The sequence below is a fragment of the Lagopus leucura genome, unplaced genomic scaffold (genome assembly GCF_019238085.1).
Source record: "Lagopus leucura isolate 7727_CA_CO unplaced genomic scaffold, USGS_WTPT01 Super-Scaffold_100159, whole genome shotgun sequence".
Lineage (NCBI taxonomy): Eukaryota > Metazoa > Chordata > Aves > Galliformes > Phasianidae > Lagopus > Lagopus leucura.
In genome coordinates, this window is record NW_024962335.1 from 1,630,545 (window position 1) to 1,654,349 (window position 23,805).

The 23,805-nt window shown below is 41.7% G+C and overlaps 1 protein-coding gene across 2 annotated transcripts in view; it reads left to right on the forward strand.

Annotated features, from left to right (window-relative positions):
* Positions 1–4,984, forward strand: part of SYT1 (synaptotagmin 1) — a 214,092-nt gene extending 209,108 nt beyond the window's left edge. For both annotated transcript variants that reach the window (XM_042890075.1, XM_042890076.1), the window contains exon 9: positions 3,947–4,984. In XM_042890075.1, coding sequence (XP_042746009.1) covers positions 3,947–4,153 — 207 coding nt within the window. In that variant the 3' untranslated portion in view covers positions 4,154–4,984. The remainder of the gene's footprint in view (positions 1–3,946) is intronic.
* The last annotated feature ends 18,821 nt before the right edge of the window (positions 4,985–23,805 follow it).

Here is a 23,805-nt window from a genome sequence, read left to right on the forward strand (position 1 = left end):
AAAACAAAAAGTGTAGGGGTAGAAAAAACTTGTATGCTGTAATTTCCCCCAGGTTATTGAAAATAATAAATCAGTATCACTGATCACAGTTGTGTTCTCTATGCATTTTTAGGAAATGTTTGTTGAAAGAACTGCAGCATCCCTGTCAAGTAAAATACATTATTTATTTATTTGTGTTTTAATAGTTACCTATTTTACCATGAAAACTTTTTCAGTGCTTCCCACTTCTCTTTGAAAAAGACATTTGAGAATCGCAGGGGTATCATTTTTCTTGGCAGCTCAGTGCAGCTCCAGCAGTTCCTCCTGTGCTGTTCCTGAGGAGCTCAATTCCTAAAACTAGGAGGCTCAGAATCCAGCTCATTGACCTGAAAGTTGCCTTCCCTAGTTGTGGAAAATAGCAAGTAACCACATCAGCATTACTCAAGGACTTGAGTACCTACCTTTGGGCTGCTTGGAGGCTAATCATCTCTAATTTATGTGAATGAGATTTGACTTCTCAAGTTAACTAACATTTTTCTCACAAGAGAGATGATCTTCTTAACCATCTCAGGAAGATCACTTGTTAGATCATTCATTGTCAGGACAAGATGCATGGGTTTAAATATGAGAGTAGAGAACTGCATGCTGGCTTCCTAGCCTCCCAGGAGGCTCTGTGACTATGCAGACAAATTAAGCAAGACAAATTCTTTTCTGGATGGAACTCAGTGTGGAAAGTATACTTTCGGGGGTCTCCCAGTTTTAAAGACAATAACTAAAGTCTGAGAATGCGTGCTTTTGTGGATTGTAAGAAAGGTCTTAAACCACAGATTAGGTGCTTTGTTGCTATGGGGGTTGAAATGACATTGGTTAAATATACAGCCAACAGACACTGTTAGGGAAAACTGCAAGGCAACAGAGACTGGAAGGCAGCATCCTCTTGATTAGGAGAGAGCCTGGTAAGGGTTTTGGGAATCTGCATCTTCGATTCTGACAGCAGCTGAGCTGGAGAGAAGTCCAGAATCTAAGGCCTACCTTTCACAAAATCTGTGTGCTTGCCTTTTATTGGCTTGGTTCTGACAAAGATGAAAAAGCTAAACAAGATGAGGCACTAGGAATAGTGACTAGAAAGAATGAATGACCCTCCTAGGAGCTTTTTGATACCCCCCACAGCAAAAATACAGATGTCGATGGGCACGAGTCAAAAAGCAGGAAATCCAATGGGGGATGATTCCAGTCGATTTTAATGAAAGCTGGTCATTGTCCTTGGGAAACATCTCAGAACAAGTGTCAAAGAACCAGAAGCTAAAAAAAGATCTATCATAGAAAGCCTCTCTGAAATATCTCGATTTCTGAGTAGGGGCAGGAGTGGGGAATCTGAATGGATACCTCCAAGTTATCGAATAAGAGCTTTGGCGTGTTAACACTTATTCTGTGGGTGCTTGGCCATTTTGCCCTCTACTCCTAAATCAGCTTAGTGAGGTGGACACAGACATTTTAAAAAGTGTTGTAGTTTAGCTATCTAAAATTTTACTGCTTTTTTGGTAAGTTTATTAGAGTGACTTATAGCTATTTACCTCAGGATATAGCCTCAATTTAATGATCTATAGTTATGGACTGTGGACATATACCAGTGTATTTTAGAATTAGTTATGAAAGACTGTGTTTAGAAGAGATTTCATTATGGTCACTGTAGTAATTTCATCATCAGAAAAAAAAAAGCATTTTAAATATTGTTTAGACTTATGTGATGATAAGAGTGGATTTAGGCTCTTGAGTGAAATGGGCACGCAAGGAAAAGTGGTATGTTGAAAGGCAATGGGAGAAGGCCACTGGGAAGTCAAATCCTGTTCCTACAGTCAAATCAAGTACCTGTTTCACCACTTTCAAAGCAGACCACATCCATAGGTAGCAGTCTCTACGCCCATTCATTCCAAGGAAACTGCTAATCCAAGAAGGCAGAGATGGTGCTTTCTGCTGCACCTGTTGTATTTTGCAGTGCAGCTGTTGCTTTAATATGTGGTAATATGCAGTACAAAAGTACTGAGATGCTTACATTTCTCTGTGGGTTTAAGTCAGAGACCATGCAGTGAAAATCATTTCATCATGAGCCATCTGAGCTACTTTTTCTTCCATCTTAATAGATCAAAAAAGTGTCTTTTGTTTTCAGTGCTCACTGTTCCATTATGATTAACAAAGGAAAAATCCAATAATAACTAGCCCTGAGCTTCTAGGTGCAGCAGACAACATTTTTTGGTACCATAAAATAGAACTCATGTCTGTGTTTTGTATCCGTGATTGTATCATGCATCTAAAACATAAATGTTCATTTGGGGAGGTACCATCAACATTAAAGTGAGTGTATTGCAAGCAGCAAAACTGAAACATCATTTTGGCCTCTAGAAATACTTGCTTCAGGATATTGCTATATATCATGAGTGCTCTTGGGAAACAGAATCTTGAGTTTGATGTACACTTTTGTCATCGGCAACTATATCAATACTTTAGTGCTTGCTGGAATTATTTCTTTCTCTGGTTCAGTGAATTGCGGAGTCTTGTAAATGAATGGACCCTAAAAAAACAGAGCTCGTGAGTCTGGTCTTGCAGAGATGCTTAAGGGTTACTTTTAAAAGATAAACCCTATTGCAAGCAATGAAATTAATTGTGCTAGTAGAAAAATCCAGACTATACACATATTTAAAACCTTAAATTTAAAAAAACTGATACTTGAGAATTTATATATATATATATTATTTATTTATTTATTAAGAAATCTATTTCAGTGCATTTCTTCCTCCAGTTCAGGAAGCTCACATTCACATAGGGAACTATATATATTTATAAGGGGATGGAAAGAAGTCACAAAAAGAACTGTATGCTCAACTTTACCAGGAAAATCTCTAAGGAGAAACATTTACAGTTAAGTAAAATCAGCCCAAGGCTGTTTAATGTCTCAGATACTATTAAGAATACCACTCCACTGAAGGCAAAGCTCTTTGTACTGTTTCAGTAAATCTTAACAACCTGATGGAGAGGAACATGTGCATGTATACACAAATACCTGCCTTGAACTCTGCCTCTCAATGTGCCCCGGCCCAAGTGAACAGAAACTGGTGTGTGAGGTCTGAGAGATGGGCTTTTACAATTCTGTGTGCCAGAGCTTACCAATCCTACAGTCAAATGGCTCTGCAGCTCTGGCGCGGTTGCAGGCCAGACCTCGCTGTGCCTGATAGTGCTGCTGTGCCAGAGCCCCGAGACACCCGTTTCTTCTTCATTCCGGCTCCCTTGGGTGTGCAGTCTCTTTTCCTGACTGCTTTATAGTTGTACAGATCTATCACATACACATAGATAGGGGTGTGCACATGCGCACACGCAGGTACGTACGTCTGTCTGTAGATAGCAGCTCTAAGGGCTGTCCTCTGAATTATTTCTGCAAACAGACGATTTGCATGCAAGATAGATAGAAAGAGTTGTTTAGAAGTAGGAAGAATTGAGTGCAACATTGGAAATGATAAGTTGGTGTGGAATTCATTTCTGAATTCAACCTTCTAAGTTTAACATTTACTTATACGATAGTGATATATTTAACTGAACTACTTTTTAATTAACTTTGCTTAAGATCTCACCCTTAGCCCTACAGACTTCAGGTAGCCTGATTCTCCAGGAACAACAAAAAGAATGTGTACGTTGTTAAGCCATTAAAGGAAAAAATCAACTTTTATTCTCCCATGAAGCTCTTTGACACAAGGGGGTGAATTGCATGTTAACCTTGAGGTTCTGAGTAGAAATACATCTGGAAGGCTCACAAGAAACATAGACAAGTGTTTGAATTTACTTATGGTTGGAGGAGCCTCCTCTGGCAGTCATGCATCTGCTCAATTGGTGTGTACAGAGTCTCGATTGTAACTGTCTGTGCTCAAATTCCTCTCTGCCCTTCTCCCTTCACTGGTCTTTTTCTGTCTCATTGTAGAAAGTGCAAATTGTTGTAACTGTTTTGGACTATGACAAGATTGGCAAGAACGATGCCATCGGGAAAGTCTTTGTGGGCTACAACAGCACTGGAGCAGAGCTGAGGCATTGGTCAGACATGTTGGCCAACCCCAGGCGGCCCATCGCACAGTGGCACACCCTACAGCCCGAGGAGGAGGTAGATGCCATGCTGGCAGTCAAGAAGTAAATTAAATTAAATTAAAGTACGAAGAAGAAGAAGCCTTTCTGCATTTGCCCACATAGTGCTCTTTAGCCAGTATGTGTAAATACCTCAGTAATATGGGTCCTTTCATTTCCAGCCATGTGTTCCTGTCACTGATCAGTTGTACTTTTAAATTAATTCCTGTTTTAATTTGCACAACTTTAAATGTAGAGAGCCCTCTAACGGCGCTTCATTTCACCACTGCCCCCCAGATCTACTCTTCTTTTAAGCAATATGATGTGTAGATAGAGCATGACAGAAATTATTTATTGTATCACACAGTTGTATATATACACCAGTATGCTGAGAATTTATTTCTAGTTTGTGTATTTGTATGTTGTAAGCGTTTCCTAATCTGTGTATATCTAGATGTTTTTAATAAGATGTTCTATTTTAAATTATGTAAATTGACTGAGATATAGGAGAGCTGATAATATATTATAGGGTAACTATTGTATCGTCTGCATTCCAGAAAAAAATTCCAACTTGTAAGGCACTAGTAGTGTTACACTGACATCTTAAAGGACAACTTAAATCTGAGCTTTCAACTGGACCATCCTAATAACAAGCTACGCATACACAGTGAATCTTGGAGGGGCACATCCAATTTGGTAGACTTCTTTGACAGGCAACTTAGCATGATCTGAGCAGCTCCATGGCTGACCTCAAGGAGATGTAGCCAGAAGCCAGGAGATCAGTTTTTTGTATATACTCCAAAGCGCAAACATTACAGACCGAAAAGGCTTTCGATTGAAAGTTGAGGAAGCAGTTCCGTAGGAGGCGACAATTTCATCTCACGTGAAAGTAAGAACATTGCAGAGGTTATGCGGGGAGGGGGGGACGGGAGGGGGGAGGCGCAGCGGTCGCGAAACGCTGCCATGAAATCAAGAGTAGCTCTCCGTTATCACCTTTATACAAAATTTGCATACTGTGAATTCCATCCACGATTTCACATTATAATGAGTTTGCACATTAGACTTTGTAACAAAATATTTTATTATACTATCTCAGATTAGAAGGAATGCAGAATATTTTTTAGACACAGCCGTGTGAGTTTATTATACAAAATAGTTTCATGGTAAACGGACAGTATTGTAATCCCATCAGAAGATGACAAAATTTAGCCATAGTTCTAAATGCACTTCAAAGTAAGCCAAAAGAGAACAGCTAGTGACCTTTTATATACTATTTATACTTAAGTTTTAATTTGTCCTTTAAAAAAAAAAGTGAAAACAAAGAACAAGTTCTAGAAAACTGAAGCAACCTCTTCTGTATACTAGATGCTCGTTTCAGGAGGAGTTTTTAAATGTTTTCAATGTTATTATGTAGTAAATGGCACTATTATGAAGCTATTAGTCATTCCATAAGAGTCTTGAAAGACTGCTCTGTGTATCACTGTGACTGCCGTGTGTGCTTAGAAATGTAGTTTTCTCAGTGGATAGCAATCAATTTATTCCGTAGTGATATTGTAATAATACTGCCATTCCCTTCTACTGCACTGCCGAAGGAATGCATAGCACAAGCAGTTCTAGTTATTACGGACCAATTTAGAACTGGAGAGCTATGCAGGAGACAAGGAGGCTATATTGAATGGGTTGACCACGCAGCATTTTGTCAAGCCCTGTGCAATATTCCCCATTTCCAACCTCCCTCACCCTAGCGCCCCGCTGCTTTACTGTAGATAGCCATCTTACAGCTAGCCAGCATGTCATCTCGGCTTGTGCCATCTCATCAAGTCATTTAGGGCATCACTTCTATCCCATGTACTGTCCTTTGAAGCCCTTTGAAGCCCCTCGCTTGTCTTTCCAAGCTGTGAATATATTTATAATGCTTTGAAAAGTGGATTACTTTCAGCCATGCAAACTACCCCAGAAATGTGGCAATGCTATACCTTTTGGAGGGAGATGTGAGACGCTAATGCTTTTCTCAATTGTACCTAAAAGAAATTATTGTGAAAAATGAAAAAACAATGAATGTGGTTAGAGAACCGTGGGCTGAAAATGAAATTCTACACCCTCCCTCAAGGCTGCTGAGAGAGCTGTGACAGTGTGAGGTCAGTGTGGTGGTGGCCACATGCCACCATTTGCAGTGCACGGAGGGAAAAAGGAGCAGCAAAGTGAGAGGAGACTAAAAATATGGATCTCTCCTCACCTCCAAAAGTAAGTAGCAAGACCCATTTTCTTTCTTTTTTACATGAAACATGGAAAATACACAAGTGAGACATCTTCTGATAGAAACAGGCACATACATGCAAAGCATCAAGCTGGAATACTTTAAAATCTTAACCTTGAGGACCAAACCCCACCAAAGAAAAGACCGAGACAGTCAGCTTTCCAGCATAAGAGCAGATATTCAGCTTCATGGTCTCTAGCTTTCAGTTGTTCATTCGGGATAGCTGCAGGTTCAAACTGCCAGAACTGATTCATTGTGTTAAGGTATTCTTAATGCTTTTTCTTCCTACACTGCCAGACTGAATGTCACCGTAGAATTGGTTTGTAAGGTACTACGATTCTCAGAGACCGAACCTGCTATTTGACCAAGATGACATTTTCATCCTCAAAGAAGCCACATGTACCTTTCTGACAAAGCTGTGTGAAGTATTAGAATCTGATGCTGTAGAAAGATCCTAGTTGCCTTTGTGTATATTTACTGCCTGCTTGAGTGTTTCTCTGTGTGGGTTTTCTCTGTATCTTGTAGAAATGTTTGGGGTGTTTTATCCTGCCATATCGCTCGTGGCCCGCGAGCTGACAACTTTAGCCGTATTTTACCTTCATTTTTGATGAGGTGGTTTATATTTTGTTCCACTTTGTGTAGTGACTTCCCACAGTAGAGTTTTCCAATTGTCGTTAAAATAACATACATATTACACAGATATTCAATAAAAATGTTTTATTTCCTGTTGATGTTTCAGTGTTTCTCTTTTGATCTAAAATTAATTATATAAAAAAAAAAAAGGCATTTCACTCAGAGACCTTAACACAACCATAAACACAGGAGTACTGCAAATGCTATGACACCAGGCCTTGATGGGGTCTGTTCTAAGGCAGTCACAGCCAGAGCTTCTCCAGTAGGCGAACTTTGCCTGCCCTGCAGATGAAGCATTCCTCTGCTTTCCCAAGGAAGCTGATTATTTGCCTCCTGAGACATGATTCGCTAACAAAACACGGAGTATTTTCAACATCATGACAAAAACACCAAGCAGTTGCCTGTACAATTGGTACTCCTCCAGCCAATTGCAATTGTTTGCAGAGATGGTACCTTTTAACTTATCCAAGGGCTACTTCTAAGCTGGCCATAAAAATCAAGCCTCTTGTAGACTAAAAGTCATCAGAGAAGGGACTAAAACTTTAAGTGGAAAAAATGTTCTGTGAGAAATTGAATCCACTAACAAGTGAACAGCATTGTACTTCAAAACGATTGAATTTCCTACCGAGAGAAACCATTCAAAACAAACAACAGCAGCAACACAAAAACCTGTAGCCACATTTGTTTTAAACATGTAACATTTTCCACAGCAACTCTTTCTGCTACTGCTTTTTCTCCCATTCTCCAAAGAAATTTACCCATCCCTTTCAGGAACCACAATAATTACTGATATGCACCACTTCAACCGCAGTCGTTTCTGCACCAGGAGCTCATTGGAACAATTTTCAGATCACCCATTTCCCTATTCCCACTGCTCAGAAACTGCTCATTTCTCCTAGCTGTTTTTTTATACCTTGAGTCAAGGAGCACCAAAGGGCCTTGTGCCACTTCTGTTGTCAGCATGTTCTTTTTTAACCATCTTGATGAGGGAATTCAATGCACCCTCAATAAGTTTGCAGACAACACCAAGTTGGGAGGAGTGTTGATCTGCCTAAGGGGAGAAAGGCACCAGAGGGACCTGGATAGGCTGGATTGATGGGCCAATGCAAACTGTATGAGTTTCAATAGGGCCAAGTGTCAGATCCTGCATTTTGGTCACAACAACCCCAGGCAACCCTACAGGCTTGGGGAGGTGTGACTTGGAAAGCTGCCTGATGGAAAGGGACCTTGGTGTACTGATGGGCAATCTGCTGAATATGAGCCATGTTCTGTACTGCCTCTGTACTCGGCACTGGTGAGGCCTCGCCTTGAGTACTATGTTCAGTTTTGGGCACCTCAGTACAGAAAGGACATTGAGGTGCTGGAGCAAGTCCAAAGAAGGACTACAAGGCTTGTGAGGGGCTTAGAGAATATGCCCTACAAAGAGTGACTGAAGAAACTGGGGCTGTTTAGGGGAAAAGGAGGCTGAGGGAAGACCTTATTGCTCTCTTCCAATATCTGAAAGGTGCTCACAGCGAAAGCGGGGTTGGTCTCTTCTCACTGATGACAGGATGAGGGGAAATGGCCTCAAGTTGTGCCAGGGTAAGTTTAGGTTGGATATCAGGAAACACTTCTTTACAGAAAGGCTTGTTAAATGCTGGAATAGGCTCCCCAGGGAGGTGGTTGAGTCACCATCCTTGAATGTGTTTGAAAACCATTTGGATGTGGTGCTCAGGGACATGATTTAGTGGGGGGTTGTTAGGGTAGTTTGGTTAGGTTGTGGTTGAACTTGATGATCTTGAAGGGCTTTTCCAACCTGAGCAATTCTATGATTCTATGCTGCTCCTTTCCTTGCCATCTGAGCTGTTGTATTGCTCAGACCAAGCATGTACTTCCCTAAGAGCATCAGTTTGCTTACGAACAGACGTAGATCTATTAAAATCAATCAATAAAAGTACTTTGATCCTGACTCTCTGTGTATCAGCTGTTTTGGTTGTTCTCGAGAATAACAAAATAACAACTTTGTCAATCAAGACCAGTTCTTCCAACAGGGCTGATCAGTTAAAGACAGTTATTACAACTAATGTAAGGAAAAATGCTTTGCATAATAGCTGTTATACTAAGTGGGAAAAGCAGCAAAAATTACCAATTATATTCAGTTCATTTAACCCCTAATCAACTGTCAAGAAAAACATTCTTTCCAACTAACAGACTGTTACGAAAGCAAAGGATCCACATCTCTTGATCACTTTTCACATCATGAGCCAATGAAAGTTAATTGCCTGTTAGTTATGCAAAGCAAGAATTAGAACATTGTATTTTCTGATAACCCTAACAGTCGATTTCTTTATTTATTTATGCACTACTATTTTCACTCCAGGCTTCCAGTTTAGTTTCTTGTACACATGCTGTCCTGCTTTTCAGAATGCACATCCACCACAGTCATGCCCAGCCTCTATTTTCACTATCGGTTCAGATGCTTGTTCACCTGGATTTTAAAGAAAGCATGGGAAAAGGGTTTTCTGTATGTACCACAAGAGCTGATACTCAGCCTTAGTTACATTTATCTTGCACACAGTAAATCTTCCTATGATCAACAGAGAGAATACTTTTAAGGTTGTGCCAAAAAGTAGTGTGCGACAGAGACGGTATGGGTCAGAAAATAATTTATGGTGCTGTGTGACTGATACCTGCAGCAGTATTTTCAAATACATAAGCCACACTAAGAGGTTTATTCAAGACTTAAAAAAAAAAAAAAAAAAAAAAAAAAAAAAAAAAATTCTGAACAAGATAATGATCTGTACTTGGATAATATTGCTTTTGAAAAGGGCATATATGTTGGGGAGGCAAAAGACAGTTCTTCCAACCTTTTGGGCTGAGGAACGAAGGGGCAGGTAGGTGGTTTAGTATTTTTCCTCTAGACATGTGCTATGCAATAACATACCACGATTCTAAACAAACATTTAGAACAAAAAAAAAAAAAAAAAAAAAAGAAGTTAATAAATTTCATCTTCTGACAGAATCAGGCTCACCATCTTGACAGCTGACATTTAATTTCCGTCAGATGTTTCAGATCTTGTATACTCTTATTATTTACAACAAGGAGAGCACTCCAAACGCAATGCACTGATGCTACACACCAAAAAGAACCAACATCAGTTTTTCTCAAAAATAGATGGAACAGTGCACAAAATGTTCTCTGCAGCAAAATATTCCCTGATCTGATAATCAAGATTGTCCCACAACCCTTCGCAAACCTCATAAATTTTGCTTGTATTCTCCCAAAGTCCAGGGACAGTTCTGGTTTTGTACTTAACTGTAGTGATATTGTTGTGCTTCAGATTTCAAGGCTCTTTCTACGAAGCAGCAGCACCCACTAAAATGTTGTTCCAAAACAGTGACAAGAATCTGCCATTGAAGAATTCCAGGTTGGCCTGAGGCTGTATTTGTCTGCTCTCTTGGACCATTTGTCACAAGGAGGAAGATCTCTGGCTGCAAATCCTGATGGAAAGCCTGTCAGGTTGTAGCATGGAATGTGACGTAGAAGTCAGTTAACTCACAGTTAGAAGCATTATCATCCTAGTGAGTTCTGATGCCCTATAACTTGCATCCCAAGTCTCCCAGATTAAATGCTGGAAAGATTCAGGTTACAGTTGTTTATTTGCTCCATGCTTCAGAAAAGAGTCTGTTTCCCAATACGAAGAATGACATCTCCCACTCCAGCCCAGTGATAAGGAGCAATGCTTACTGTTCTCATTTTGGATTTAACACAGACAAATAGCTGCCCGAAAGTTTTGACCACCGTGACAATAATTAAATCTGCAGTAATTATTAATGCAGTAAGAAGAGCAAGCAAGAAAAGCAAGGTAGCTTCTCCAGTTGACATTTTAAGTACAGATAGCACAGGGGAATACATGGGAAAAATGCAGGAAGAAAAATAAATCATTTGCAGATCAGAAGCCTGTATCTTTGTCTCCCTCCACGCTCTATTCCCATGTCCCTGATATGTCAAAAGAGCAACAAGATCTCTTCAGCTAAAATTCTGATCCCGTGTTTGCTCCCATTTGTGTTGTATTTACTGCGTTTCTTCTTCTAGCTGAGCACAAAATCTTTGATTGTTGACAGTTTTGTTGCTTTCCTTCTCATGTTCTACCACTGCTTAGCCAACTTTCCCTTCCTTTCTAAAGTTTATTGAACCACTCACCCTGTGACAACAGGTATCTAAAAATCTCTTAGGAACATGGATTAAGGAAAAAACACTGAGCCACAAGAGCCTTCACAGCCAGTTAGGATGTGCTTCAGAGTATACGAGTATGAAGACGCTACAGTCTGTAATCCTTCCCACAAAATAAAACCTTTCTGTACGTGTACAGTGTAAAGCATGCTTTCTTCATGATCTTATTATCGCTAGCAATGATGAGTCACATCAGCACTTCAAAGAAGAGCAGTAGCACTTTTGATGGAGAAGAAATGTGATGGACTGGGCGATACCGAGGGCTTTTTTTTTTCCCCGCACCAGAAATTCTAAACCATTTCCCACCAAGACTTTCATCATCTCAAGTGCCTTCATCAGATCTCCTGTAACCCTCTCCCTAAGAGAGAGCAAACGCTCTGCCTAGCACCATAATACAAGCACATTTCATTATAACCAAGGTAGACGAACAATCAGTATGAACTGCACATTAGCCTCAGCTCATCTCCTTCCAGCCTTGCTTGAAGTTGGCAGCACATATACTTCTCCTCTGAACACATTCTAAGAGGACCATCTCTGCTTTTGAGCTGACTCTGGCAGCTTTGATTTGCATCCTTCCTATAAGGCATTTCAAGGGGAGCAAACTTTTAGTCACATCACCATCCATGTCCACTTCCAGTTTTCAAATAAAGCAAAACGTACATGATACAGACATTAGCAAACACAAAACAGGATGTCAAAATAGTAGTACACTGGAATCCAGACTTTAAAACATTTTGATAGAATTAGCAAGCCAAAAGGGAACTCTTTCATTTTCCTATCTGTTTTATAGCATCTTCTCTTTCTTCAGTATGCATGTGCATTAGTTATCGCCTGGTTGACAGCTCCGTAAATCCTCCCATGCTCTTGATACGTCTGAGGATAGATGAGGAGCTCCTTCATGACAGACTTTTTCATGTCCCCACAGAGTCACACAGCATGTTCCCTGACTAGCAGCTGTTAAAATACAAATATGCACTGGCTTGTTGTATTCCTCAGCACCCCTAAAACAGTAGGCCTCCTCCACAAGTAAGCAGCAACAGACCATTCCCTGCTGAGTGTATTCATGGCATATACACATGCCATGTACATGGCATCTTCCAACTTCATTTACACTCACATTGCTGCCATGTTTGACTTCTTTTCCTATAATGCGCCCCACACAGAATTCTGGTCCAAATTTTGGGCAGCTGGGCTTTACAATGCTACAAACGCTAGATATGTAAATTTTGTAGCCAAGGCCTTCAAGATCCCTGGCTTTCAACTTCGGAGGTCTGAAATCACCATTGACACAATCTGCTAAACAATCACGTTACTGTCAGTCAAATCATCTTAACAAAAAGTCCTCTGGATTGCTGTATTTCTCCTTACCAAGTTAAAAGAGGAAAAAGAAAAGTGAATAGTAATATCATGTTCAGATCATCTCATTAATGATGCATTTCTATATTGTAGAACAGCCACTTAGCATGACACGGTTTTACAGAGCTGAATTGGTTTTTAAAATCCTGCAAGAATTGTATCCTTTTCATCTGAGCTACTTAGCAGAATGTATGAAAACATTTGATCCTGTTAATTATCTAAAACAGCTATCCATGAAGTGCATTTGGTCTTATTAGCAGCAACATGGCCCCTTCTTTGCTACGCAATATGATTCAGCACATGCCTCATAACACAGCCACAGGGCACTCATCAAGGAAAAAAAAAAAACCAACTCAAACAAACAAACAAAAAAAGCACTTTGGAAATTACTGATCTGGATAATACCATGAAATAAGCCATTCCTAACACATGGCTCCTGGAGACTGTCTGAAGAAGACAGTCCAATATTAGCCCTAGAAGAAAGTGAGGAGTTAGCACACAGCAGCAAGCTGCTTGTTTATTTAATGGATGCAGCCAGGCAGGCAGTTTCCCTATGTTTAATAAGCAGAGGGCACACAGCAAAGACCTAAGGTCAGGTCTCCCCTCCACTAGAACTGAATGAATCCAGAGAGACAAAGCTGAGGAGCTGCGAAGTTTTTCAGGTTGGGTAGAACTGGAGCTTGCACCAACTCTCTTGGATTTCCCTTCCCCACGCATACAGAGGAGCTGGGGCAGAGGTTTACAGCTAATTGTAACAGCGAGGAGCCAGGATATCTGTACCTCAGGGATGTCCAGCATCAGTCCCATTAGGCCAATAACCCATCAGCCACTGTCTCTCACCCGATGGCTGTGCCAAAGTGTTAGCTTAACCTCCACAAGCTTCTCACCTTCAGATCAGTGAGGGTCTGTTCAGACACAGACATGGTTGATCCATCTTCTGAACCTCACTGATCCTGCAGATAGAAACTGGGTGAATTGCTGCCTTTGCATGTTCCCAAATGACACCACTGGCAGTACTGCTACCCTGCAGCTGCATGTACACAGTCTTCTTTTCTACTCAACAACCCAGGGCTGCATTTCCCAAACCTTCTCTGATTCTAACCACAGCTGCAGCTGTTCTTTTTTTCATCAGGCTCGCTATCCTAGTTAATTGGACTTCTCATGTGTTTAGGAGCTAATTAAGTAATGGCTGGCCTGATGGGCAGAATGCTACATTGGGATGATCAGGTTTTACTCCTGACTCAGACAAATAGTTTTGTTCTTGTGTTTTTTTTAATAGGGAATCTCATGTAATTTACTTCATGTTTCTGTTACCTCTGTTTCCACATACGTAATGAGCAAACAAAAATAAGTTGAAGAAAAAAGTGTTGCAGATAGCATGTAACATAGTAATATAAAAACAACACCACTAATACCTAATTAGGATTTCTATGATTCCTTGTTTTTTCAAGGCCCTGTATAAATCCTGATCATCATATCTCAAGGATTGTGTCAGTCAGGAGTTAGCAAGCCTAACTGTTGGCAGAAAGCAAAAGCCACTAATTTGACTTCAGATGAGTTATATTCCACACAGGGCTGCAGCAGTGCTTAGAGCTTTGGTCCCAGCTCAGCTCCAGCCTCAGGGCTAACTGCATGCTCTTACCCAGCAGTAAGGTATTTCAGAGATTTCACAGAACTCCTTGTGCAGAACTGTGGGGCACCACATTGAAGTTACTCACATCCCCTCACACACCACCACACATTTAGATCTTTCTCAGAGAACTGAACAAAACTATGAAAGTACATCTGAATGTGCCCAGGGAGGAGACTAAAAGTGCCATGCACTTCCATGATGGAGATGAGCATCATATTGGTTGCTTCCTACCTGGAAGTGTAACCACTGATTGGAAAAGTAACAGATGTTTTCCCAAGAAACATATCTCAGCCAGACTCAGATCAGATTTGAGCCAAGGTAAGGAATTCCCTGCTCAATCAAGATGGATTGAGAAGCCTAATTTCAGGGCCTAGAGCACTGCAGAGCCAGGTTAGTGAATTAGCTCTCTCTCACATGCAACTGTCAATTTCAACTTTTTGCAGAGTGCAGAGTGCTGTTTCCTTATGCTTCAGTCACTTTACCGCATCCCTTTCTCTCAGTGCAGCTGTAGCTCCACTTTGTGGAAGATGAAGAAAGCAGAGTGAGCCAGGTGTATTGACTGCAGGGCTGTGGGGAGGATTTCTGAGGGAAGCAGGTGTAGAAAAGATGCAGGTCTTCAGAATCAGCCAGCAAAGATTACTGAGCAATAAGAATATTTCTCATTTTTTATCGACGTGAAGGGCATTCAAATATTTCCAAACACACCATGTTTCTTTCTTCTACTTGGTTGTAATTATACAAAATCAACTATAGAATACAACAGGCTAAAAACTGAATGCAAATGTTTTTCCTGTGTATCTAGATATGGAGCCATGGAATCTGCCTCACAGCAGATCCGTTTTTGCTAATGAAAAAGGGAGGTATTTCAACCTGGATGTTCTGATAGCGCTCACTGTATTGTATCACTTCAGAAGTTTTCCACTTTTTAGATAATGCTGGAACAGAAATGGTGTGGTTTTGAGTGTCCAGATGCTACAGTTAGAATGTTCCCAAAAGTATTAAATAATTACTTAAAATATTTAAATTCTATTTATGATTTCTGTTTAAAATCTTTAAAATGTTAAAATCGTTAGAAAAGTTAAAATCTTGCCCAGTGAGGTTATGGATGCCCCTCCCTGGAAGCGTTCAAGGCCAGGCTGAATGGGGCTGTGAGCAACCTGGTCAAGAGGGAGATGTCCCTACCTATAGCAGGGGCTTGGAACCCTTGGAACTTAAATGTTCCTCCCAACCCAATCTGTTCTATGATACTATCTTAAAAAGTATTTTTGGAGGAAAGCCAGAGGACTGGCTTTCTAATACGGCTGCTTATTGACGGCATAGAACTGAAGTGAGTTTTCAAAGAAGATGATCTGGAATTCATCTTTAGCCTTTCCTAAAAAAAAACACCTGTACTTTCGAATGCTGCAAAATCAAGTTCAATTTGTAATGAGTGTGGACATTCAATTTAAGACATATGACTATAGGTATCCACATACAGGTGTATAAGGTCACCTGATGTGTAATTCCAAGCATAGACAACAGAGATGTGGCCTCTACAGACTGAGCAGGTTACGTAATGCTTTGTGCATGGGGAATGCCATTCCTCTTCAAGCTCCAGTGACTGCTATGGAAGTTTAGGTGCCCAGTGCTCATGTAGAGAGTAAATGAGCATCTCAGTTTAATGTCAGTGTCAAAATAAATTCCTCCTAACACATCCAGAGCTGCCCTCTCACAATTCAGCTCTACATAGAATAAAGCATTCTGGCACTCAGCTTTGAAGAGATTTTGAAGTGCTTTAGGAACCCCTTCTCACTGCAGGCCCCATTCTGAGCTTCAGCAGAGCATGTGCTCTTAATTGCAAGTTTATGTGGTGTCAGATCATGCCAAGAGCTGTAAAGCCTTCCTAAGTGCTGGTCACAGCAATTCTATCAAAACCACAGGCCGTATCAAAATAACAGGAAGACAGAGGAACTGGATTATCCTTTAAGTAGGTTAGGGCATTGTCTCAGTTTTGGATGGCAGGGCCAGTGTCTTTCAAGCTCTGAGGGCTGCACTCGCACTCCAATCACATCCAGCAAACGAAGTGAAAGCAGCTAGGGCGCTTTTAAGTGGACCCTCGTGACTGTTTTCTCAGAAATTTCACCCTGGAGATGACCTTGTCTGAGGAAAGGCTCAGGTCTATGTGAGGAGCAGGAGATTGATAGACGTGGTCTGAAGAATCTTCACAAATAACTTCAGGTCTTTCCAGAAAGGGGAACGAGTTTCAAGATTTTTTACATGACACTGAAAGTGCTGAGAAGGGCACTTCAGCACCTACTGAAATGCCCATGGAGCTCTGAAGCATACTAGTAGCATCAGTGCAGGGGACAATGCAGCAATGTAGTATACAGCTCTATACATTCACCCTAAGAAATGCAGGGAGAACACTGAAAAATCAACAACAGTCTGAAGGAAAAACATGAGAATGCCAGCTGATGCCCTGTGCCTCACTTGTATGCGTACAACCTAGGGAAAGGTCTTGAGGGACAGCATAGAAGGCCTGAAGTCTTCCCATTGATTGCTGCACATGGGCACAGCAGTTGCTCTTGGTGAAAGAGAAGGAATCAGGGCCAAAGCTGAGGCTGCAACTGTGTTCAAAAATATTTTGTTTACTCTAAAGACATTCCAGGAATTAACACAGCTAGTAAGCAGTTATGGTGCATATGCTTGGCCACCTCAAGTGGTAAACAGGCACCTAGAGCACAGGCAGTAGCCCTGGTTTCAGGACTACTGAAAAACATTTTGTGCTGATGCTGACTATTAAAAGTGTTGGTTCCCACCAGTTCTGTATACCAACCATTCATCCGGGAGGAGTTTCCCCAAGGAGACTTCTTTAGAATCCAAAATGTCGTCCTTTAGGGTTCAGTGTAACTCCAGGGAAGCGGACCATGTAAACAGTCTGAGCCTCTGAATGAAAGGAATGCAGAGTGGAATGAAAATGAAGGACTAGAATGTAATTCCTGTAAACACAACCATCAGCCTTTCTTAAATTAAACACATACCTATCTTCCCACCGCTTCATATATGCACAGCAGCTCAGTAAAGTCCTGGGAAGTGTCAGAGGCAGGAAAATATTGCTCTAAGTTTTACTTAAGGAAATTAAATTTCTGACATTCTATAACATGCAATGCTGTGAAATACTGTGGCTACACAACAGATGTCCCAAAGTGGCCAGTGAGATGCTTGAATACATTTAAAAATCACAGAATCACACAGAATTTCAGGGGTTAAGAGGGTCCCATGGAGATCATCTGGTCTGATGCAGGTCTTACAGGAAAGCATCCAGGTGGATTTTGGATTCTCTCCATAGGAGACTGCACAGACTCTCTGGGCAGCCTGTTCCAGTGTTATGTCACCCTCACAGTGAAAGAGTTCTTCCTCACGTTCATATAAAACTTCCTCTTTGCAGTTCGTGCGCATTGCCCCTTGTTGTGCTGCTGGGCACCACTAAACAGAGCCTGGCCCCATACACTTGATACAACCCACGAAAGAGGATTTGCTCCCCAAGCACCGAGGCCCCGTGTCGCGACTCGCGGGGCGCAGCGCGGGCGGCCGCCGGCAGGTGTCAGGCGCGGACTGGGAACGGCGCCGGCTGAGGGGCGGCACGGAGGCCAAGAGAGTCGGGGGAGCGCTCCGCACCCGGCGGGCCGAGGGTGTGATCGCCAGTCGTGTGCGAGCAGCGCATGGCTCAGCTGAATGCCAAATCGGGAGACAACGGGAGACAGGACTTTCTGATGCAGGGAGAAGCGTGTTTGAGCAGCGCACTTTTATCCCTGCAGATTCTCTTTTAGTCTGCGGTGGAGGAGATATGAACTATGAAGAATAGAATAGAGTTTAATGTATTGCAGACCTAAAGGTTTATGACATGTAAGAGAACAGGGCTTTGGCCTTTGCTCTCACAACAAAACATTTTATGACTTCTTTTCTATTTCCTTACAGCCATCCATAATCTTTACTGAGTACAGTGATGACAAACAGAGCAATAAAAACACTCACATGGATTAATTTCTGCCCGGTGGCTAATGCTAGGCAGGCAGCAACTGGCAGTGCATCTGTAGAGAATTCTCAGTGAACTTGCCAACATCTAGATACCAGATTGCAAATCTTTTTATTTTCTCTGAGAGAGTGGTCAGGCATTGGAACGGCCTGCCCAGGGAGGTGGTGGAGTCGCCGTCCCTGGCAGTGTTCAAGAGGCATATGGATAAGGAGCTACAAGGTGTGGTTTAGTGGGTTGTGGTAGCAGTGGTATGGTATGGTTATGGTAGCAATGGGAGGATGCTTGGACTAGATGATCTTGTAGGTCCTTTCCAACCTTGTGATTCTATGATTCTGTGCTTCTGTGATTTGAGATGTGAAGGGACTGCCTTGCCTTCAGCTGGAGATGATCTCCAAATGATTTGGATTCACACAAATTTAAGAAACAGAGAGAAAAGTCTGCACTCCAACTGTGGAGCCAGTGCCCTATTGCAGTACCCCAGGACAGAAAGTTTCCACTGTCCCAGCTGCTGGATAAATGCAGAGTGGGGGTGGGGAATCAAATAAGTAGATTTTTAGTTCATCTTTTCTTGATGAATGTACACCAAAAGAATTAAAAATGCAATTAAATCCAAGTCTGCATTACGAAACTACTTCACTGTCTAAAACATTCATGGCCTTAGCAGTAAGCAACATTTGCTGTTTAGCAATGAATTATGAAAAGTATTTACAAGTGTATACTTATTCTGCTATCTTGCAAATTATTGGTCACTTTAAGGCAAGAGCAGACACCACCCTAAGACTTCATTTCATAAATCTTCTAGTTTCCTGCAACTACAACATTGTCACTTACTGTCCATACCTCATAGAAGTTGATCACCATTATATTAGGATTTTTTTCCTTGTCATTTTGTTTCAGTTGAGTAAAATCATGATAAACTCTACATAACTTGAGTTTGAATCAATCACACACCCATATCTACTTCACGCCAAACCAGCCTTGAATTATTTAAAACCTCTACTCAGCTATTGACCTGGAGTGCTAGAATTTTTAATGGAGTTCATAAGCTAACAGTGCAGGTCAAGAGAAGAATGTTGAAAATGGGAGACAGTAAACAGACTGGCCAAGAGACATGACTTCATCAAAACTCTGACTCTTGTGGAATTTAACGGTTCGGAGAGCAGCACTTGGAGTCACGACGAACCTTCAGGAATCCACTTATAAGAACGAGGTAAAACTTGAACTTCGTGGAATACATTCTGAAAAAATGGCACTACTCTAAAATGTTCTCTATGAGGGGAAAGGAAGACTATGAATTTTTATTGTCCTTTGAATTAAATTGGCATGTGAGTCATCATGCAGGCAAAACAACATAAGCCCCACCTCTTCCTTTCAAGAAAAGCTTGCCACGTCCTCCAGTTCCTTCTACTTTTTCATGAAGATAACAGTAGGCTCCCTTAATGGCTTTGTTTTGGTAGTTTTTTGTTTTTATGTAGTCTCTGTAGTTCTGTATGTCTGATGTTGAAATCAGAATAGCTCTTACACTTGCAAAAATTCAGATGAGATATAGAACAAATTTTCCTGAAAAGCAGTGTAAAGAGATTTTTTAATATAAATAACATAAAAGGAAGTCACACTTATATTTCCAAGACCTATTGCCACTACATACAAGTTTTTATTCAGGTCATTTTGGTCTTTTCAAGTCTTGTTAAATGACCTAGTCTCAGCAAAAGACTTCATTTCAGAATAAGAATTCCAACAGAAAACATCAATACAGATAGAGCTTGACATCTGTGACACCTTTTGGTGTCTTAACGTGGCACAGTGGGTTAGGCTTCATGCACAGCTCCATTTTCATCCTTCACTGTCTCAAGTCAGTGGCCAGTTTTAGGTCACTTAACCCAGCCAGGACTGGAGAAGCACACAGCAAGGTCTCTAAGGAGCAAACAGTTGATTGAAAGGACTTGACTAAAGAGCTCTACACATCTGTCTAAAGAGTAACTAGACTATTGAAAGCAAAAATGCTGATTTGGGATGGAGTTTGTATCACTTACATATAATCTAGCATGCACAGTGATGAGCTATACAGAGATCCTGTTTCCTCAGCAGAACTCAAAGAGCAGAATAGAGAGAGTCATTGGCTACTACTAATTGTGCAGAGAGGTTGATATTTCAACTGAAGTTTGAGTGATCTGGATAGCATGTGTGCAAGCGGGATATGCCCCAGACTTTAGCAGTGCATCGAGACTGGTCTCTCCTGAGGGCTGACATACCTCTCCAGTCATCATGCTGCAGAAGTAGTTTCGTAAACAACTTAATACCAGTGGTTTCCCAACGATGGGCCACAAGTCACATGCTCCCAGTTTACAGAAAGCTGGCCAGATCTGTCAAGCTGACTCTAGTCTTAGAAAGAGAAACAAATGAGGAAAAAAAAAAATCATTTAAGAGAAAAAATGGATTCCACAGTTGTATCTGTATTATATTAACAGAAAAGGAAAGAAAACCTTACACAGACATGCTGGAAACACACATTTTCCACGTAGGCATTTTCTTTAATTGCTAGAGAAGTAGTCATGCAATTCTGAACAGATCATCTATTTAACATGGTCATACTTGAGAGGAAACTTGGGAAATAGTTTTTGTTCTTGTACAATGAAATTACTTGTGGTAAGACTGCCTTCTTCCTGGCTTTCCGGCATACAGCTCTCACACAAGGTCTGCATGGTGACAAAGGAAGGTACAGGGAGACAATTTTATGCTGTGTCTGATTCCTAACTTGGGAATATATTAAAAACAGATTCCAGAGTGGCCATCCTAGGTCCTGCCTGACACGTTTTCCAAAATATCCAGCTCTCCAGTAACACAAAAACCCATTAAATCAGACTCCTGTAGCAGAGCAGAGAGATATGAAAGGTAAGGCCTTCTTCCTTCAGATGCACGTGGCCCTACAAATGAAACAGCAGCATTTCTTCTTCTAGAAAATATATCTAAGGACTAGATCTCGCTCTGTTTCTTAACATAGAGAAACCAATCTGTGCCGTCATCCTCTGCTATTCCTTAGCTTCCCTTACAGCTCTTACTTCAGCTGTTTCAAAAGCACGGATTACTGCTGGTGACACAGGTGTGTAGAGTGTGCAGAGCACTGTCCTTATGCTACCTGTTGTCAAAATTCCCCTTTACTGTGTGGAGTAATAGTCACACCCCTGCCACTCCGTCCTCTCTTCATAAACCATCTTTTGTATTCTGGCTGCCCTCTTGCAGAGTTTGGAAACTCTCAGATTTCTCTGCAGTCTACCAAACTAAGTTTGCAGACAGCTTCTGAGAATCACCCACCACTTAATTTCAAGAAAAGAACTAAGAGAGAGCATAAGGCACATGCACGTTCACAGCTGTTGCTCAGAATTCGCTATTGCTTTTGCTGGACTGCCTTCACTGCCTGTGAATATTCTCTGATTTCTCCTTTTTTTTAATTACAGATCCCGAATAAGCTTTCAAAGAATATCTGAAAATGTATATGTTCAGTTTTGTACTGCACTGCTTATTGAGGAACATATAGACTTAATAACACTCACAGGTGCAAGCTGACTAAAAGCTGCAGCTTTAAAAAGACCCAATGCCCAAAAAGGAAGAGCCTTCCGGCTCTCACCTTTCACAGCCCATAGTCTGGATGCCTTTCTAAGTTGATGGGATGCCTTTCTAGTTGACTGCTGTTATTTTGCTGAGTGCTAGGACAGGCTGTCTGCTGGCCAACGCGCTGCCGCTGCCCTCCCCTCGCATTTGCCTCACCCTGCCTGTTTGTTTTAAAGCCTTTCTGCTGCATTCAGTTCTTTCACACTCTGACCCTCGCCTGTTCCTTTCTACTTCCCCTGCATCCCAGAGCTATTGTTCTCTATTGCACTGAATAAATAAGAGGGAATAAAAAAATCAGCATGCATGAGGACTTATTTTCAAATTAGAAAGTGTAAATAATACTTTCCACGGGCCCGGCATGGCCTAGCTGCCGTGATAACTATTTCCATGCCAACATACCAAGCAAACAGCACTGTCCTTTCCCCTCCCAAGCCAAACACCACCACCTCACATAAGCAATCCTCATGGGTGTGCTCACCACTCCTCAGCCCCTACCTGCTCTCCAGCACGACCTTTGCTCGAGCTCTGGCTCACACACCCACATTTCTGTGACATTCAAACAGCAACACCAGCAGCAGAGCCACAATGAGGGCAAGCAGCACAAGAAATATCCTTAGACAGAAGCTAAAGGGCTACAAACTACAGCCAGCCTTTCCCTCAGGTGTATGGCAAAGCAAAGGCCTCACAGCTTCCCACCCCAGACCTGTGAACATGTAGCCACGTGAGCAGGAAAAGCCCCCTCCATGCTTAATGTGCACTTGAGCTATTGCCTTGGCTAGCAGCTCCGGGTAATGCATTTCAGACATGTTTAACAAGGCAAACCATCCAGAGCATTCCCATGCATGTGCACTCAGTCCTTACAAGTCCTCCAGGTAGAATACAGATTGGTAAAAATTCACACTAAATAAAAATCATAGAATCATAGAATCACCAAGGTTGGAAAAGACCTTCAAGATCATCCAGTCCAACCGTTCACCTATTCCCAGTAGCTCCCACTAAACCATGTCCCTCAACACAACATCCAGCCTTTCCTTGAACACCCCCAGGCTCGGTGACTCCACCACCTCCCTGGGCAGTCCATTCCAGTGCCTGACCACCCTTTCTGAAAAGTAATACTTCCTCATGTCCAGCCTGAATCTCCCCTGCCGTAGCTTGAAGCCATTCCCCCTGGTCCTATCACTAATGACACGAGAGAAGAGGCCGACCCCCAGCTCACTACAACCTCCCTTCAGGAAGTTATAGAGAGCAATGAGGTCTCCCCTGAGCCTCCTCTTCTCCAGGCTGAACATTCCCAGCTCCTTCAGCCTCTCCTCATACGGGCTGTGTTCCAGACCCCTCACCAGCCTTGTTGCCCTCCTTTGAACACGTTCCAGGGCCTCAATATCTTTCTTGCAGTGAGGGGCCCAAAACTGGACACAGTACTCGAGGTGCGGCCTCACTAGTGCTGAATATAGGGGAACAATCACCTCTCTGCTCCTGCTTGCAGAACATTGCAAAATGTTTCCTTCTCTTTGGAAAAAGGCCTTTTTTTTTAGCTAAATTCTGTGCTTATTAGGCTACTTTTAGAGATCTGATTTCTTAAGCACTGAAAAAATTAATCCTCAGAATGTCATTTTATCTCTTCTTGTAAGTGCCAAGAATGTGTAACAAGCTAAATAATGTAACATTGTGCAGGGGACAGAGCAGGAAGAAGAAAACTCTGCCCATGATTTCAAATTAGGATGCTTTATACATAGTAGTTTAATTATTACTTTTCACAAGAGGTGATTAAACTGCATTTAAAGCCAGAGCACCACTTGCCAAGATCACAAAACAGTTTATTATTTTAATTCTTGCATAATTATGTGGAGAAATGTGTTCTGCTTCAGCCTCTTTGGTGAGGAGATATGGCACTTTGCCACATTACACGGAGGAAAATTCTCTGTAGTGCCAACGCCTCGTAAACTGCATCCTGTGTCTCACTGCCTCGACGCCAAGCAGGGCGGCCGAAAAATCAAGAGGAGACT